Genomic DNA, 14616 nt, shown 5'->3' with positions numbered 1-14616 from the left:
GCGCGGTTTTTTGGTTTCCTTGCCGAAATTGTTTATCTGTCAAACTGTCGGATGCACGGAGACCGAAAAAGTGGGCCGAGAAGCTAAACATTTCTTCCTTAAAAGTGCAGGATTCCCAACATGAACGAAGCACAGTTTCGTTGCTAGCTCCGGTGCGATTGTGTGGTTCTGTTCGGTGTGCGCGCACCGTTCGTATTGAGAAATGTTCCCCGAAACGCTGGTTTTTGCTCTGGCCCTGCTCATCACGGGCGCGATACTGTTTCTGCTGATCTACTTCGTATCCTTTTCAAACAAATCATTTCCTTTGGTCCGCGGTTCGCTCCGCGAAGTAAGTGATGTTTCCTTAGCTTCGTCTCTCCGTAGCTGATTATACTGTCCGATTTGGAATGCGATTACCTCAACGCTCAGCAGTGCTGCTCGAAGCTCAACTTTTGGTCCATCCCGAAGCTGGCCGGCCACGGGTTCTTGGCCTTCCTGCTGCTGATGCACGGCAACTGGATTCTCTGTCTGCTGAACCTTCCGATGATCGGATGGCTGGTGTACGAGCAGTACAAGGTACCGGCCGGTAACATCGGCGTGTACGATCCGGCCGAGATCCACAACCGTGGGATGGTGAAGAAACACCTGCGCGACACCATGATCGGACTGGGGTTTTATTTGATTATCTTCTTCATTTATCTGTACTGGTAAGGGCTCTGGTGTCGCAACACTTTGTTCACGAATTTTAACATCGGATTAAATTTTCTGTTTCGCTTCTTTCCAGTATGATAATTGCCTTACTGAAAGGCGACCCAATAAAGCGCCACGAGGAAGAGGAAATCGTAACGGAGTTCTAGATGATCCACGGAGCTGGTTTTACGGATGCGACTAAATTCGATACATGCACGAACGCCCCGATCGTAAACTGCTCAATGCCTCTAGCCCCTCTTCCGTAGCATGTAGCACCAGTAATGACATTTTTCTAGTAGCCGAGCGTAAGAACGTTAGCCAAAGATTTTCCGAAGTTGTAAGCTTAAGGACATTTGAATTAAAATAAAGCCAGTCTTAGATTTACTTTCAGCGCGCCTATTATACTGCCCCAACTCGCATGTCCTCGTGGGAATCGCAACTAGGAGCGGTTACGACCCCCGGTGTGTTTCTCGCGAGAAGCAATGAGAACGATGAGCGAGTGCTATCGAGGCGGGTTCGCCAGGTTTGGCTGGACATTCTTCGTGGAAATTGCTCTCCGATTCCACACGAGAAACCATCTCCGGGCCCCAAATCTTACGATGCATTTTCTTCGCTGTTGGGGCTCCCCGTAGTGCGAGGAATCTGGATCGGATCTTTCCGACTCTCTCGTAGTCGCTCTCTCTCTCTCTCTCTCTGGCTGACCTGCGCTCTCACGCAAAGCCCGTGCGCTCTCGCGCGCCACAGTTGGGGGGCTTGCGTGTGTTTTGCGCTCCGCGGAACTGCTCAGAGTTCACCGTTTGCTTCAGTCGGGTGGTCACGCGTACCGTATCCGTTTTTTTCGGGCGTCGGGCGAATCACTACTAAAAATCGCGGAGGGCGGCAGAGGGTCGCCCGTTTTTGCAGCAAAACCCTTCACCTTCCCGCGGTCGCTCCTCCGTATGTGTGGTCAGTTGCACCGTCCGGTACCGTGGTTTCGCGAATGACCGCAATTTGAAAAAAAGTGAGTGCATTATGGGGCGGTGTGCGCTGGCAGCCCCCATCCCCACCCTGGGTCAGTCTGGTCGGGGCTGGAACGCGCAAACCGGCGGAAAACAGGACAGAAAACAAGCCAAACAATAATATTGACGAGACCCAGCGGGCGATAGCAAGTATTCGCGGTGAAATCGTCGCTTCCGTGGGGCAGCTTCTTTATGTCGGATGCTTTGGGGGCAGCGAGCGAGTGGCTGTCCTCGATCCGCTGCCGTTGTCAGGTGATGATGCTCAATTTTTGCGTGCCGCGCAGAGAGATGTTGGTGCGACTCGTAGTTCCCCGGTAATCCGGTGACCGCGCTCCCCATCGAATGGGCTGAAGACGGCAGAAGAAATGGTGAGCCTATCGTCGCGGCCAGCTCTCAGCTGTTCGTGGACAACGCAGGCAATCGGAACCGCGATCGCGAAGCTCCGTTAGCACCCCCGAAGTGGGTCTGAAATGGAAAAACAACTTGCGCACCCTTCTTTTTTTTTGCTTTTTTGTGTGACCATAAACGGCCACTGCCAGCAAACCCGCGAGTGTGCGTATATGTGTGCGCGACCCACTGTTTGTTGTTTGTGACGCATAAATGTGTAAACAAGTGCAAAGTGGCCAACAGGACCAGCGCTGCGCCGTGAATGATGAAAACACGCCGCGCGTGCACGCATAGCTGTCACTGCGCGAAGGAGAACACGGTGTTGACGCGTTCGCCGATCGCGAGATCGGGAACGATCACGCAGCAACCTTCACCAATCGCGCGCTCCCAAAAAGGGTCTTGTGACCGGGCCGGGTTCTGCACGTCTGGAAGACTGGATCCTCGGTCGAGGCTTATCAGCATAAGCGGTGCAACGCATACACCCACCACCTCCTCGAGAGGCACGAGAGATCATTTTTACAGATAACGGACGACTCTCCGGGGGAGGACCGGTCCCATCCTTCCCGGTGATGATCGTAAGCACCGTCTAGAGAAAGGGGCTCCCCCGTTTCGTTGGTGGCGTGTCGCGCGTTTGCATACGTGGAACCACATTACGAGGCGGAGGCTGGCCTTACTGGTTGTTCCGACTGCAGCTTCTGATGCGATTCAGGATTTCTGGGGGAGCGTTTTTCGGGGGCCATTTCGTGCTGCAGTTCCTACCGCGGACACTGGAACGAAAGAAACGAAAGAAACTCTGCCCTGTGTCATAACATGACTTGGATTAACCACGCGATAGCGCACCACGGATACCCCTTCCCCCCCAAAAGTGTGTCCTGCGTGCATGTGTGCGTTGTGCTGTGTGCATTCACTGCCGGCCGAGCGAGAGGAGGAGATAAACCTTCCCCAGAGCGAGAGTAAGACACCGAGAGCGAGAGAAGAAAAGAGCGCGAGGCTCTCTCTCGAGGCGCGTTCCGGAGAGCCGAGCTTGAATGGGCACGCGAGAGAGAGCATGGGACCGGATTTCTGGTGGAGCCTCAGCATCGATTACGCGGACGAACGGGTGCCTCTTGGCGCGCGACATTCATCACTGGGTCGGGCGCACGAGTGGACACTTTTCTGGTCGCGTGGGAACCGATTGGTGTTGGCATCCGTTTCCTTTTTTCTTTCCACACTTTCGTTGGCCATTTCCATCGTCGGCAGCAGCGGTAAACTGTTTTGGGCCAGGAAAAGCCTGTGTTTATGTGTGCGTGCGAAAGAGTGATTTGGGGGCCAAAAGAAGTTGGCAAACAAACGTCCAAGGAGCGCCCATCCATCATCGTCGACGAGTGTAGGTCAGTTTCGCGTTCAGGAGGAGGCGAGAGGTACGTTTTTGGGCAGGGCCGCCCCAAAGTGATGCTTTTGTGGTGCGTGCGCGGTGCTCGAGTAAACTCGACGATTGGCGGATTATGGCTTTGTTTTCCGGCAAATTATCGAAAGCTGCTTCGAATCAACTTCGAGAGGGGGTTAGGCGGAGGATCTAAAAATAAGGTTCCTTAAATCGGCGGATAACATTATGATTGGCCTGTGGCCCTACGACACTCACCCAAGCGCGATCCCTGACCGCGGACAATTCGCGGTACGTTTCAGTTTGGCAGTTTGGAAGCGGTCGAGCAAAGGTTACTTAGATCGCGTCAGCGTGGAGTGTATGTCAATCAAGGTGTGCCACGCTTCTTCATTCCCGTAGAAACAGATTTTAAAGAACTGGCACAGACCAGAAGGTTGTTAGCAATTCAAATAAACTATTTTGGAAATTTGGACATCTATCTGTGTGAGGACACGAGAATTGGCAATCCTGGGCCGTAAAGTAGCGTTGATTTGCTACCGAAAGTACACTCATTATCCCACCGGCCTGTGGATCGGGAACGAGACCGAGCGGCCTGGCCAGCGTTTTACGTCCTAATAAATAAACATCACCACGCAACTCGCAACGTTGCTCTCGCATCTCCAAGCCGCGTGGCAGGTGTTTGCATCGTAAACTGCTTTTAGCGGCAAACCCTTCCCGTCCAGCACCACCGCGGTGGAGGTTTTATTTTAGAACTGCCTTTGCTCGAACTGCCTCGGTGGTGATCGTCGCACCGCGGCTCTAGTTTAGGTCCTAAAATCTCGCCCATCGAAATGATCTTTTAAATGCCCACCGACCGGTAGTTGCGCTCAACGAGGCAGCTTCCTGAGGCAGCAGAGTAATGGTTGAGCCAGTTACGATCTCGTGGTCGCAGCAGTTTAAACAGATGCACGCCAATGCGAAACTGCATCACGCAGGTGTTTAGCCGGTGGTGGGCGGCTCGCGTGTCGTGACGCACGAAGCTCTCTGCCAAGAAGATCGATGTGACGATCGTCGTCGGCATGTGTCGGCTTCTGTTTTGAGCATGATTCATACGCAGCAGTTTCCGCGCGGCTATCCGTGGTTCCGCCGTGGCTAACGAGGGACGCAGCGCTAAAAACCGTTTTGCAACCGTTTTCCGTTACGGTCAAGACGCGCCCGAACTGCCAGCAAGTGCAGCCCGAGTGGCGGCACTGCAAGGATGAGCTGCAATTAGTCAAATGCGCTCATAAATTATCTGAAGTTTGTTTCCCACCACCTGGCGACCGTCCGCCTGTCCCCCGTTTTAAAAATAATTTTTAATAATGAATCTTTATTTTAGGGGACCGCCACCGAGAGATAAGACCGGGCAGACACGGCGCTGCCCGGCTAGGATCGTTTGGTGCAAATTTGTCCGACACCGGAATAAAAAATCAATCAGGAAGAAAGGTGGCTAACGGGCGTCTTGCCGTCACGCCGAGCATTATTTGCGTTCGGGTTGGGTCCCCTGTCAAACGTGGAATGATAAAGCATTAAATTTGTCTAATTTATGGCGGTCCATCCAATTTATCTGATTCATAATTAACTTGCTTTCGAAGGGCGCGCGGGTTTTCCCGTGGTCGAGGAACTTGTGTGTGCTCAAAAGTTGCTCAAAAGTCACCACCGGTGGAAAGTAGGATCAGGGGTCTGGGCCAACTCTTTCGTAATACAGTTTTTCCACCACTTCATTGATCGTTATTGCCGCCGTTGGCTTCCACGAATACGAATTGCAAACTCAAAAAAAAAGCATTTTTTTTCTCGGCCCCCCACTTTTCCGGGAAACTCGACGCTATGCAAAACTTTCTGCGCTGCAGTTGAGCACCGGTCCGCGCGCGTATCGATTATTGATTAAACCGGCTGTGATGCATATTGCAGTAGTAGCGGAGTAGCAGTTAAAACAATGAACTGAAACTGCGCCCGTACCTCACATCCGTTTCCGCGTGTTCCGGCATCGAGTGGCAGATCCGAAAGTTTTATCTCGTAAAATTTTGACGGCTTTGGGACGAGGACGCATAGGGTAACTTACGGCGTGGTTGAGGCGAACCATACAACGGAACAGCTTTTTTGGTGTTGTTCCAATGTTCCAACTTGCCATCAGACCGGGTGAAAAACCGGAAAGTGGTCCCCCGTAAGCCTAAGGCAACGGGGACGGTGTCTTGCTACGGTCCTTCCTTCGAGCGGCCTCTCGTCATCCGAATGTGTCACCGTCGTCGGTTTTCGGGAGCCGGCGAAAGGTATTTCATTAGAAAACCCACCTTTTTCACGGCCCACCAATCAGAAGGACGCTTCGTCCGGAGGCGCTGGGCCGTACGAAGCATGTGCTCCACGTACCGGCAAGCGGGCCGCTGAGAGCTATTTTCAATTAGCCAGGCCCCCTTCTCGGTGCCCTGCGGAAGGTATATGTTTGCTGCTCTCGAGCTCTCGACGTTACATGTGCCGATCAGGAGAGCTAAGTGGTTCCGAGCCCGAGAGCGTGTGCCTATAAATGGCGATGACAAGCAGTTGTGGGGGGCCTGGCGAGGGGCTCCTTCGACGTCGTCGGTGTCGTGGCGACGGATAAGGGACATGCATGGCGTAAACCGTCCGTCGGTACTCGTCGCGTGTGCGAGAAGGTTGGCCCTGCTTTGGCCAAGATGACGATGATGGATCCATTTCCAATCCGTCAAAGTTGGCCCCCGGGTAAGGCCCCGGCAGGGCGGGCGGGCAGCACACCGATTTATGGTAGCACACACCTTTCTTAGCGTCGATGGGCGTGTTGCGTTGGTGACAGACGCCCGGAGCCCTTTGACGGCGGGCCAGGTACGTCGGGGCAGCGGGGTCGTTTTACGCTCGACAGACTTTCGTGGGAAACTCACGCGACGCAACGGTGGCGCGTTCGCTGTACACCGAATAACACCGGACAAATTGGAGCCCCAGCTTTAGAATAATATTTTGCTCATACCGTACCGGGAGATCGGGTGGACTCTCGATCCTCTGTACCGAAACGAGAAGTCACAGTAAGCTGTGTGGGGTTTACGGGGTGGCCACATGTGGCGGAACCAGCGCACCAACTACGCCATCGGTGAAGCGAAAAATCAACAAAACGTTCGACCGTGAAGGCGCCAACCGCGAACTCGGGTCACTTCTCGGTGCCGGGGATCGTTTTCGGCGGATGTTTTCCGATGCTGGGCATCCCAGGATCCGTTGGAATGATGTCCCCAGCGAGGCTGTGGTTTCATGGGGCAGGGTTTAAATTCTTGTTTAACAGGATTTTTTCTGCTCCTGTCCGGACCGTCGCGGATGGAATTGAATAACCATTAGCGCACCCAAAACGATTACATTAGAGAGAGAGAGAGGGTGTCACTCGTTGGCCCCGACGTCAGTCAGCCGGAACGATCGTAAAAAATTCATTCGCTTCGGCGCAGCGCAGGGGAAGAAAGTGGCAAAATAAATCCGCAAAACATTTATACGCTGAAAATCAAATCATCTACTCCGTCCGACCGACGACGAAGCCGCCCATTCATCATCAATCACTTAGCGGTGGCTTCTGGCCGTCAGCTGCGGAAGTGTTTGCCCAGGACCCAAAGGCGGGCACCGCATCACAGGGAATGGCGAGTGGCCCCGACGTGGACGACGCGAGCAACAAGCATCGGAAGCCGATCGGAATGGCATTCCGACTTCTTTCCCGATGCGCCGTCTCGGGGCGGGACTAAACGATTGCTCGCCAGTGCTCGCTCCATGTGTTTGGCCGACTCCATAATTTGTGCCCATCTCGTTCGAGTTACCATCAATCATCGGGAACCAGCGAACGGGTGGTGCACTCCGTCGACGAGGATTGCATCTTCCGGGCTCGGTTAGGCAAACGATTTTATGGTGGCGATTGTGCTGTCGTTTGCATAAATTGGCTCGGGCTCTCTGCAAGCGTTGGAAGAATTAATCCGGCGTCACGACAATCGGCCGGAGGCCCATAAAACACATTCACATCTTTCACGCGCACCAATTTTTTGTGTTTTTTCGTTGTAGAATTCGAATTCCCCCCGGACGCGGACAGTGAGACAGGAGCAGAGAGGTGAACCGAGAGTGATTAATTGAAAATGTATCCATTGGGGTGTGAATATTAATTACAAACGCAACAGTATGGCCCAGTACGGGGGCACGTGTTGAGCCGCGTCGGAGTGAGTGAGGGAGCCGCTAAGCTCCAGTGTTCCGGTGTGTTCAGTGTTTTCCGGGCGTCCCTTTCGGTTACGTGCCGGTTGCTGGTTCGCGTTATCCTTTCGTGCCGTGCCCGAAAACGAACAGACGCGCGGAGATGGCTTCCATGCTGACGGCCGGGTGCACATCGCCCGACGCAAGTGGCAAGCAGCAGTCGGTGTCCCCCCAGTCCTGCTCGCCGCGGATCGGCGCGCCCCCGACGACGGCGAACGCCCAGAATGCTGGCCAGACGACGGGCAATTCCGCCGTCTCCGCCTCCGCCTCCGCCATGAATAATCCGACAGCCGTCAAGCTGGGCGTTATGGACGTCCCGAAGGCGCTGCAGGACGGCGAGAAGTTCATCAAATGGGACGAGGTAAGTGGAAAGTGGCTTCGCGGAAAACGGCGCGCGCCATGCATATGCAATGAGGCTGTGTATTTGCCCCGTCCAAGGATCCAGGTTTGCATTAGAAAATGGCCTATCGGCGGTTCTGTAATCGGCTGAGATATTAATTCGAGCTGACAGCAGCAGCAGCAGCAACGGCCCGCTGTCTACTGGAATGTACAGACAAGCGGAATGTGCCCGTCGATCGGTGAGCAGACAATGAAATCGGTTTGACTTGTGGGCCCGGCTGTGTCAAGCGCTTGTTGGGAAAATCCTTTCGGCACACATCGTTACCACCAATTAACGGGTGGCAACTTCTCAATAGCTGGCGGCTATTGAGAAAATTGGCATTTTCATCAGCCGCGCTGATCGTTTTGTTCCACTTCAGACCACATTTCTTGGCGTTTATGGCGCGGTGGGCCAACACGCAGAAATGGCAGAAAATGGTGCTCAGCTCCGGTGTTCGAGGATCGTAAAAATTCGTCCGGGACCCGGCTCCGATGTTTTTTCGGATTTGCCAAAAAGGGGATAATGGGAGGATTTATACATCTTTTTTCCGCCCGAATGAAGTTAAATGGTCGGATCGCCGGGGGTAGGTTTCTCTGAAGTAGAAGTTCCACACCGTCGGGTTTTGAAGGGCACTCGGAACGGCGCATAAAGTAGCATTGAAGCGAAAGGAATATGCGCTCCTAGACCTGGCTGGGTGTGTCTGATTGGAAGCTGAGTGACGCTTTTTATGTGGAACGCACGCCGGAAGTGCCGGATCCCGACCGGATCCCAACCGGAACACGGATGCACGGATGCTGTACTTCATCCCTCATGATTATGGGTTATTGATTTTCTCTCTCTCTCTCTACGCTGATGACGAGGTGCCGAGGGCTTCGCCCGGTAAAGACAGCTTCCGTGCCGGCTCCGGGCCAAAGGATTGAAGATTTTTCAATTATCCTTCCATGGGTACGCTTTGCATGCAGTCGCACCACAAACCCGCCGTGTGAGCACTGATGAGCAGTGGTGGTGGCCACCGTCGGGTTCTGCGCATTTTTTAATCAACATTTCTTTAAACATTCCATCAAAGATTAGTTAACGCCGGTAGGGCCTGGGGTACATCAAACCGGTTCCGGTTCCGGGTCAGTTGGCCGATTTTCCTAATTACTTTCCAGGATGTTCCGGAGTGCATTTCTGTAGAACGCTCAGGGGGGTTGGGTTCTCTCGCTCGCTCGCTCGCTCACTCGTTCCTGTGGAATCTGTTTTGCCCGGACCGGGCCCGAATACCAGCGAACCGCAAAGCTAAGCTGAATCGAATCCCGCTCGATCCAGCTCGGATGTAACCGGGCGAACCGGATAAAGGACGTTCCGGCACGTTTCTCGGCCACGATCTGTGTGCCGTACTCGCGGCGGTAAGCGGCCAAACCGCAACCGACCAAAGACCGACCGGTGGCAGGGTTTGGGCACAAACGTGTGTCCGCGTATGCGGAATGTATCGCATAACAGTGCGCCGCTGCCGCCACCACGGCCGCCACGCGGGAGACGGTTCATGGCTGCGAATGGCAAATGGGTTCGATTTGCGTGTTTACGATGCGCACGCCGCGCGTTATCGGATTACCAAAAGAGTTTTCCGGGGGTGGGAGAGGTGGGGCGCCACCACCACCACTACGGCGTTGTGGCCAGATTCCCGAAGACTGGCAGCAAACAGTGTGCGGTTTTTCGATTCGATTACTCGAACCGTGCACGGGCCCGGGCGGGCGCTGGTTTACTGTGAATTGCATTGTTGATGGAGCTGCTTAATGCCTTGCGCTTTTTTCAATTAGCTCCCCCCCACGTGCTGCATTTTGCTGCGGTTCGTTTTAATTCTAGTGGAATTTTTTGCTGGATGGCTGGGACCTTCCATTTCGGGACTCTACGTGCGTCTCGTTTGTTTAGTTAACATTCTTTAAAACTGATTATAAAATCTAATTTTGATCGAAAATGGGTTAAACTTGTCACGATTTCAAAATTCTAAACAAGAGATCAGCTATTTAAAATCCCATTTTACAATCTCCATCATTTTGCGATTGAAACGGTTGAAACGGTTGAGATATCGGTTGAATGTTGAAATGGCTGAGTCGGTGACCGAGCAACGCCGGCTGCTACGATTGTTCGATATCATTCCTTCGATTGTCAAACAGGGTTCTGAATTTGTAAAATTCTTGGAATTGTTGATTTGGCGTTGATTTTAGCCTTTAGCGAATATGCAGCGAGATGAATATCTTTATTTTTTCTGCTTTTGATAAGTTTATGTTTTATGCACTACTCCATTTAACGTTTCGGAAAGACGGAGTCTAAACATAGACTGGTCGAGCAACGATTCGTCACTGCCTTTCGCGTTGACTTCAAATCCTTTCGGATCAATTGACGGGAAGATAACAGTAGGCCACTAATGGCTGATACATACGTAAAGGATATTTCTGTTGTTAGTTATTCAGTACGGTATTTGCCAAGGCATTATGTCTTCATGGTTTTTGCATTGTTTTGACAACCTAGAACCAGCACACTGCAGATTCTTGCCGAAGAAATGGTTTATAAAATCCTGTTTAATTCGCCTTTTAATTTAATTTCATCCCCTCTGGCAAACTGGTGGCCAAGCAGCTACCTTGGCGCAACCGGTATATGTGCTTTTCATCGTCCGCACACGGAAAAACGGAGCTATAAATACCGACGGCGCATACATTGCCCTGCACCTCGTGCATTATGCGCCGAGGTGAAACATGATTACCACACGGAATAAGAGGCGACTTACAATTTCATTTTCCTATAAATCTACAGCCATGACTTTACGAGAAAGAGCGAGAGAGAGAGAGGGAGGGAGGAAGAGTGAGTGAAAGATGAGAGACTCCTGGTAAAGGGTGCACCGATCAACACGACGGACAGCGTGCTGTTGTGGTGTGTCCTTTAGCAGCGCACCCTGGTCCTGCTGGCCGTAATTCCAGTGCCATTGTAATCCTGCTGCGCACACATACACGTAGGGTGCGGGATTACCCATGTCCTTAAGCTGCAACTGAAACCGTTTCCGTGTCCGCCGGGCTGTTAGAAGCTCCCTCGCTGGAGGCCGGCCGCTGGAAAGAAGCAGAAACGAGCCACTTCAAACGAGTCCCATAAAATATGCTCTTGAACTAGATTTCCTGCTACACTACTACTATATGTGCCGCTGGTTTTGCGCCGTGTCCTCGCTTGGGGGACGGCCACACGGTGTCGTCTTTTCCTTTTCAGCACCACATTTTCCCAGACACGTTTCGCCTCCTCTCTCTCCCCTCCTCGCTGTCGGTCTCATTTGCTTAAGTCGAAGTGGGGCCATTTCCTGGCTTTTTTTCGAGCCTCGGCGAGCTTCGGCGAAGAAATATTATCAACAAGAGCAGCAGCACACAGTGTCCTCTACTTCAACCAGCCCTAGTTTTCTCTCTCTCTCTCTCTCTCTGTCGCACGCTGTGTATACATACTCTTGTTGATACAACAAATCCCCAGGCAAGGATCTTCTCCAGGCCCTCGGTGCTGCTTTTTTCCGGTACGGTGCCAAAGTGAGGTTAGGTTGTTGAACATGCCACCTTTTTTGACGCTTGCGGCTGCTGCTGCTGGGCTGCTGCTAGGGTCCTTGATGATGATAAAGTTGTGTCGGAGAAGAGTAAAATGGCACGAATGAGCCTTCAAGGTCTGGCCCGGTGGAAGTTGGGCTGCCGCCTGCGTCACCCGGCCGCCCCCCGGCACCCGTGCCCGTGTGAATCTGTCTCCTTTCATTCGCCTCCCATTTGGTGTGGGAGCCTTGTTTGGTCTTGTTTCGTGTTTTGTCCCTATTGCGCTTCTGCACACGTGATCGCAGGGGTCCTGGGCGGGGGGGCAGGATTTTTCTGTGGTGTTGCGTCTCGTTGACGTCGTTATCTTGTCTGCTCCAGCCAGCCAGCCAGCCACCATACGAGCAGCGGGACCAGGAACAGTAACTGACAGCAAAGTGACAGGCCGAAACAATGGCTCGGAGCTGGTGGGGGTCGCTTTGGGCTAAAAATGGATAAACTTTTAAAGGTATAAAACAACTAGAAGGGAAGTGGAGAGTTGGATGTACTTTGGGGACCGTGCCGCTCGTCTTCGGAGTACATAAAGAGAGTCAACAAGATCAAAGGACCGTTTGGGGCCGGGAAGTGCAAAAGCCCAGTTACGTCCATGCACTCGAGATACTAATTTATGCAAATATTAGGTGAATTCGTAATGTAGGTGCTTCGTGGGAGCATGGGGCTGCTGTCGCCGTACGGAAATTCGTTATTAATAGTCCCAATGGATGGAACGGAAACAAAAATCATTCAGTACCGGAGGTCGGAGGTGGTCGATTAATGATTTGTTAACAGATGTGTTCCATTAGGTTAACCACCAGCACCGGGCCCAGCCAAAGAAGAGCGTTTTCGGACGGGCGGCCATCAATCACCACGGCAAAGCTGAAAGGCCAAATGCAGAAAGTCAGTGGCCGACGAAAGGGAGTGGTGGCCGCCGATTTTGCTTATCGATTTCCGGCCATCGAGCGCAGGACTTCCGACATCGAACCACCGATTGGGCGGCCATAATGATCCCGGGGCGACCGTTGCGTGGTGCTCGTGGCAGGAGAGAAGAGTCCACAAAAACCACGGGATGTATGTTGTGATTACTGCGCGACGCCTCAGGGTCCTTGGCCGGTTTGGGGCGTAATCTCTGCCACGGGGCCCTGCATTCGCCAGGACCCACCGTGTGGGCTTGGAAAACAGAAAACCATTAGAGTTGCGTTCCGGCGCACCGGTCGGGGCAAGGTCGCCGGTATTGCTGATTGAGTTGGATTCGCCTTTATCCTTGCCGGACAAAGTTTGCCCGAAAAACAAACCCCTGTTGACAGTTCCTGTTGGCCCCTCGTTGAGGGCGAGAAAGCAATTTCCAGCAAAGCAACCTTTTCGTTTGCTTTTCCGACGCTTTCCGGTGGCCAGGGGATTGATATTATTATTTATAGTGGGGGGCCTTTTGTTTGTGGTTCGGTTCGAACCACTGTGTGAGCCGCTGTCGCGCTGCACACATACAGGTTTGCAGAAAATGCCGCATTTCTTGGCCAATTTCACACCACGCAGCTCCTCACCGTTCATTACATAGACCGATTTATTCGGCGCTTATAGTCGTTCTCGGAAGGTACATTTCAGTCGCCGCATCATCACGCCACTGTGCCAATGTTTTGCACTACCTGGCCCATAAGGAGTGTCCTGTTCGCGCGCCCTAACCGATAGCCCGATCATCTTCGAGTGTTTCTATCTACGAACAGAGCAGATAAATAAATAAATAAGAAAACGTAATAAAAGCGTCTCCCCGATACACGTGCCACGACCAGAGTCCGGGGCTCCGAAACACGCTGCAACCCGGAGCTATCAACCCAAACAACGAGTTTGCGCCTTTTTTTCCTATTTGGTGAAGCACACCACAAACGGCCTTGAGAGAGATAGAGGTTGCCGGGAATAGACGACGTGGGCGCGGTCACGATGGTCACGGTTGAGCGGTTTGAAAGTGAAAACTGTCACTTTGGAGCACTTTGCCGGTTTCGCGCCCACGGCACGCGGCCTCCCCGTCTAGGATGGTCCCTTTTTTGGTGCTTTTGAAGTTCCTGCGCTCCGTACGTATTCTCTTTCAGGTTTTCGTCTAACTCACCAGTAAGGGGGAAAAACGGTGGCCAACAGCTGTTGCCCCTTTCATGTGCTGTGCTAAAAAAAACCACTCAGATTGCGTCTGCCCTTTCCGTCGGAACCGATCATCAAGCACAGACCGGCGCATCGGAGATGCGGCCGAGATCCGCTAGCTTCACGCTCCAGGGCAGTCGCTGCGTCTCATCATCGTGGGTTGGAAAGACTTCTCTTTGGGGAAAGAGAAAATGAAAACTTGCCTACAGAAATGATCCTGTGAAGCACAGTCTTAACCCGAACGGTGCTCGATCGGGCGGTCCCTTGGTCGCCGGACACATTGCTCTAGTGATGGTTACCACGCAGCGACCAGCGACGCACCCGTATCTGATGGCCCTTCTAAGCATCGAGCGGCGATAAGGCAGAGCGAACACCGAGCGATTGTTTCGTGTTTTTTCACTGGCATATTGGGGCATTCGCTGCCCGGCAATGGTGCCCGGTGCCCCAGATGCGAGAATCGAACGCAGTTTTATATTTTTATCTCTGAAACTGGTCCCGCTTCGGGCGTGTTAATCTTTGTTCGCGAAACAATAATATTATGCCACGTGCTCTTGACGTTTCGCGGTGAGCGTATCGCTCACTCTCTCACACACGCATCAGGCGAGCGGAACCTTACAATAGTCGCGATAACCACATCAAAGCAAACTGAAAAATGACGTTTGCTGAAGTGGTTCGAATCAAATTGAAAATTCACGAATTTTACAAGCACCGAATATATTCGTGAAAGGTAAACGTTTTCCCATTTCCCTTTCCTTTAGCAAACATCGTTGTAATTCGATGGAAAAGCTTGTTTCCGACACTGTGTATCTCATGGAGCCCACCATTGCGTATCTAATTCTATTTGCTATATCATTTCGGCTCCCATTATGCTCCACGGCCTTG

The 14616-nt window shown here is 52.5% G+C and overlaps 2 protein-coding genes and 1 non-coding gene across 3 annotated transcripts in view; 2 read left to right on the top strand and 1 right to left on the bottom strand.

Annotated features, from left to right (window-relative positions):
• Window positions 1-69: 69 nt before the first annotated feature.
• On the top strand, window positions 70-1035 carry LOC131210695 (protein cornichon homolog 4). The gene is made up of 3 exons (XM_058203976.1): window positions 70-277; window positions 364-686; window positions 764-1035. The coding sequence occupies exons 1-3, from the start codon at window positions 203-205 to the stop codon at window positions 834-836; spliced, it is 471 nt and encodes a 156-aa protein (XP_058059959.1). The 5' UTR covers window positions 70-202; the 3' UTR covers window positions 837-1035.
• A 6724-nt stretch (window positions 1036-7759) lies between these two features.
• LOC131208004 (1-phosphatidylinositol 4,5-bisphosphate phosphodiesterase classes I and II) overlaps window positions 7760-14616 on the top strand; it is a 41886-nt gene continuing 35029 nt past the window's right edge. Inside the window, exon 1 of the mRNA XM_058200647.1 lies at window positions 7760-8017. Within this exon, the coding sequence (XP_058056630.1) occupies window positions 7760-8017 (258 nt within the window). The remainder of the gene's footprint in view (window positions 8018-14616) is intronic.
• Window positions 13768-13968, bottom strand: LOC131212986 (small nucleolar RNA U3). Its single transcript, XR_009156936.1, has one exon. It is a non-coding gene; the product is annotated as a small nucleolar RNA U3 (small nucleolar RNA).

The sequence above is a fragment of the Anopheles bellator genome, chromosome 2 (assembly GCF_943735745.2).
Source record: "Anopheles bellator chromosome 2, idAnoBellAS_SP24_06.2, whole genome shotgun sequence".
In the NCBI taxonomy this organism is placed as follows: domain Eukaryota; kingdom Metazoa; phylum Arthropoda; class Insecta; order Diptera; family Culicidae; genus Anopheles; species Anopheles bellator.
Note: the sequence above shows the minus strand (reverse complement) of the source record. Positions and strands in the feature narration are given on the sequence as shown.

Coding starts and splice junctions, on each gene's coding strand:
- LOC131210695 (XM_058203976.1), top strand. CDS start 203: ATGTTCCCCGAAACGCTGGTTTTTGCTCTGGCCCTGCTCATCACGGGC. Junction 278..363: donor TGTTTCTGCTGATCTACTTC/GTATCCTTTTCA, acceptor GTCTCTCCGTAG/CTGATTATACTGTCCGATTT. Junction 687..763: donor TTCTTCATTTATCTGTACTG/GTAAGGGCTCTG, acceptor GCTTCTTTCCAG/TATGATAATTGCCTTACTGA.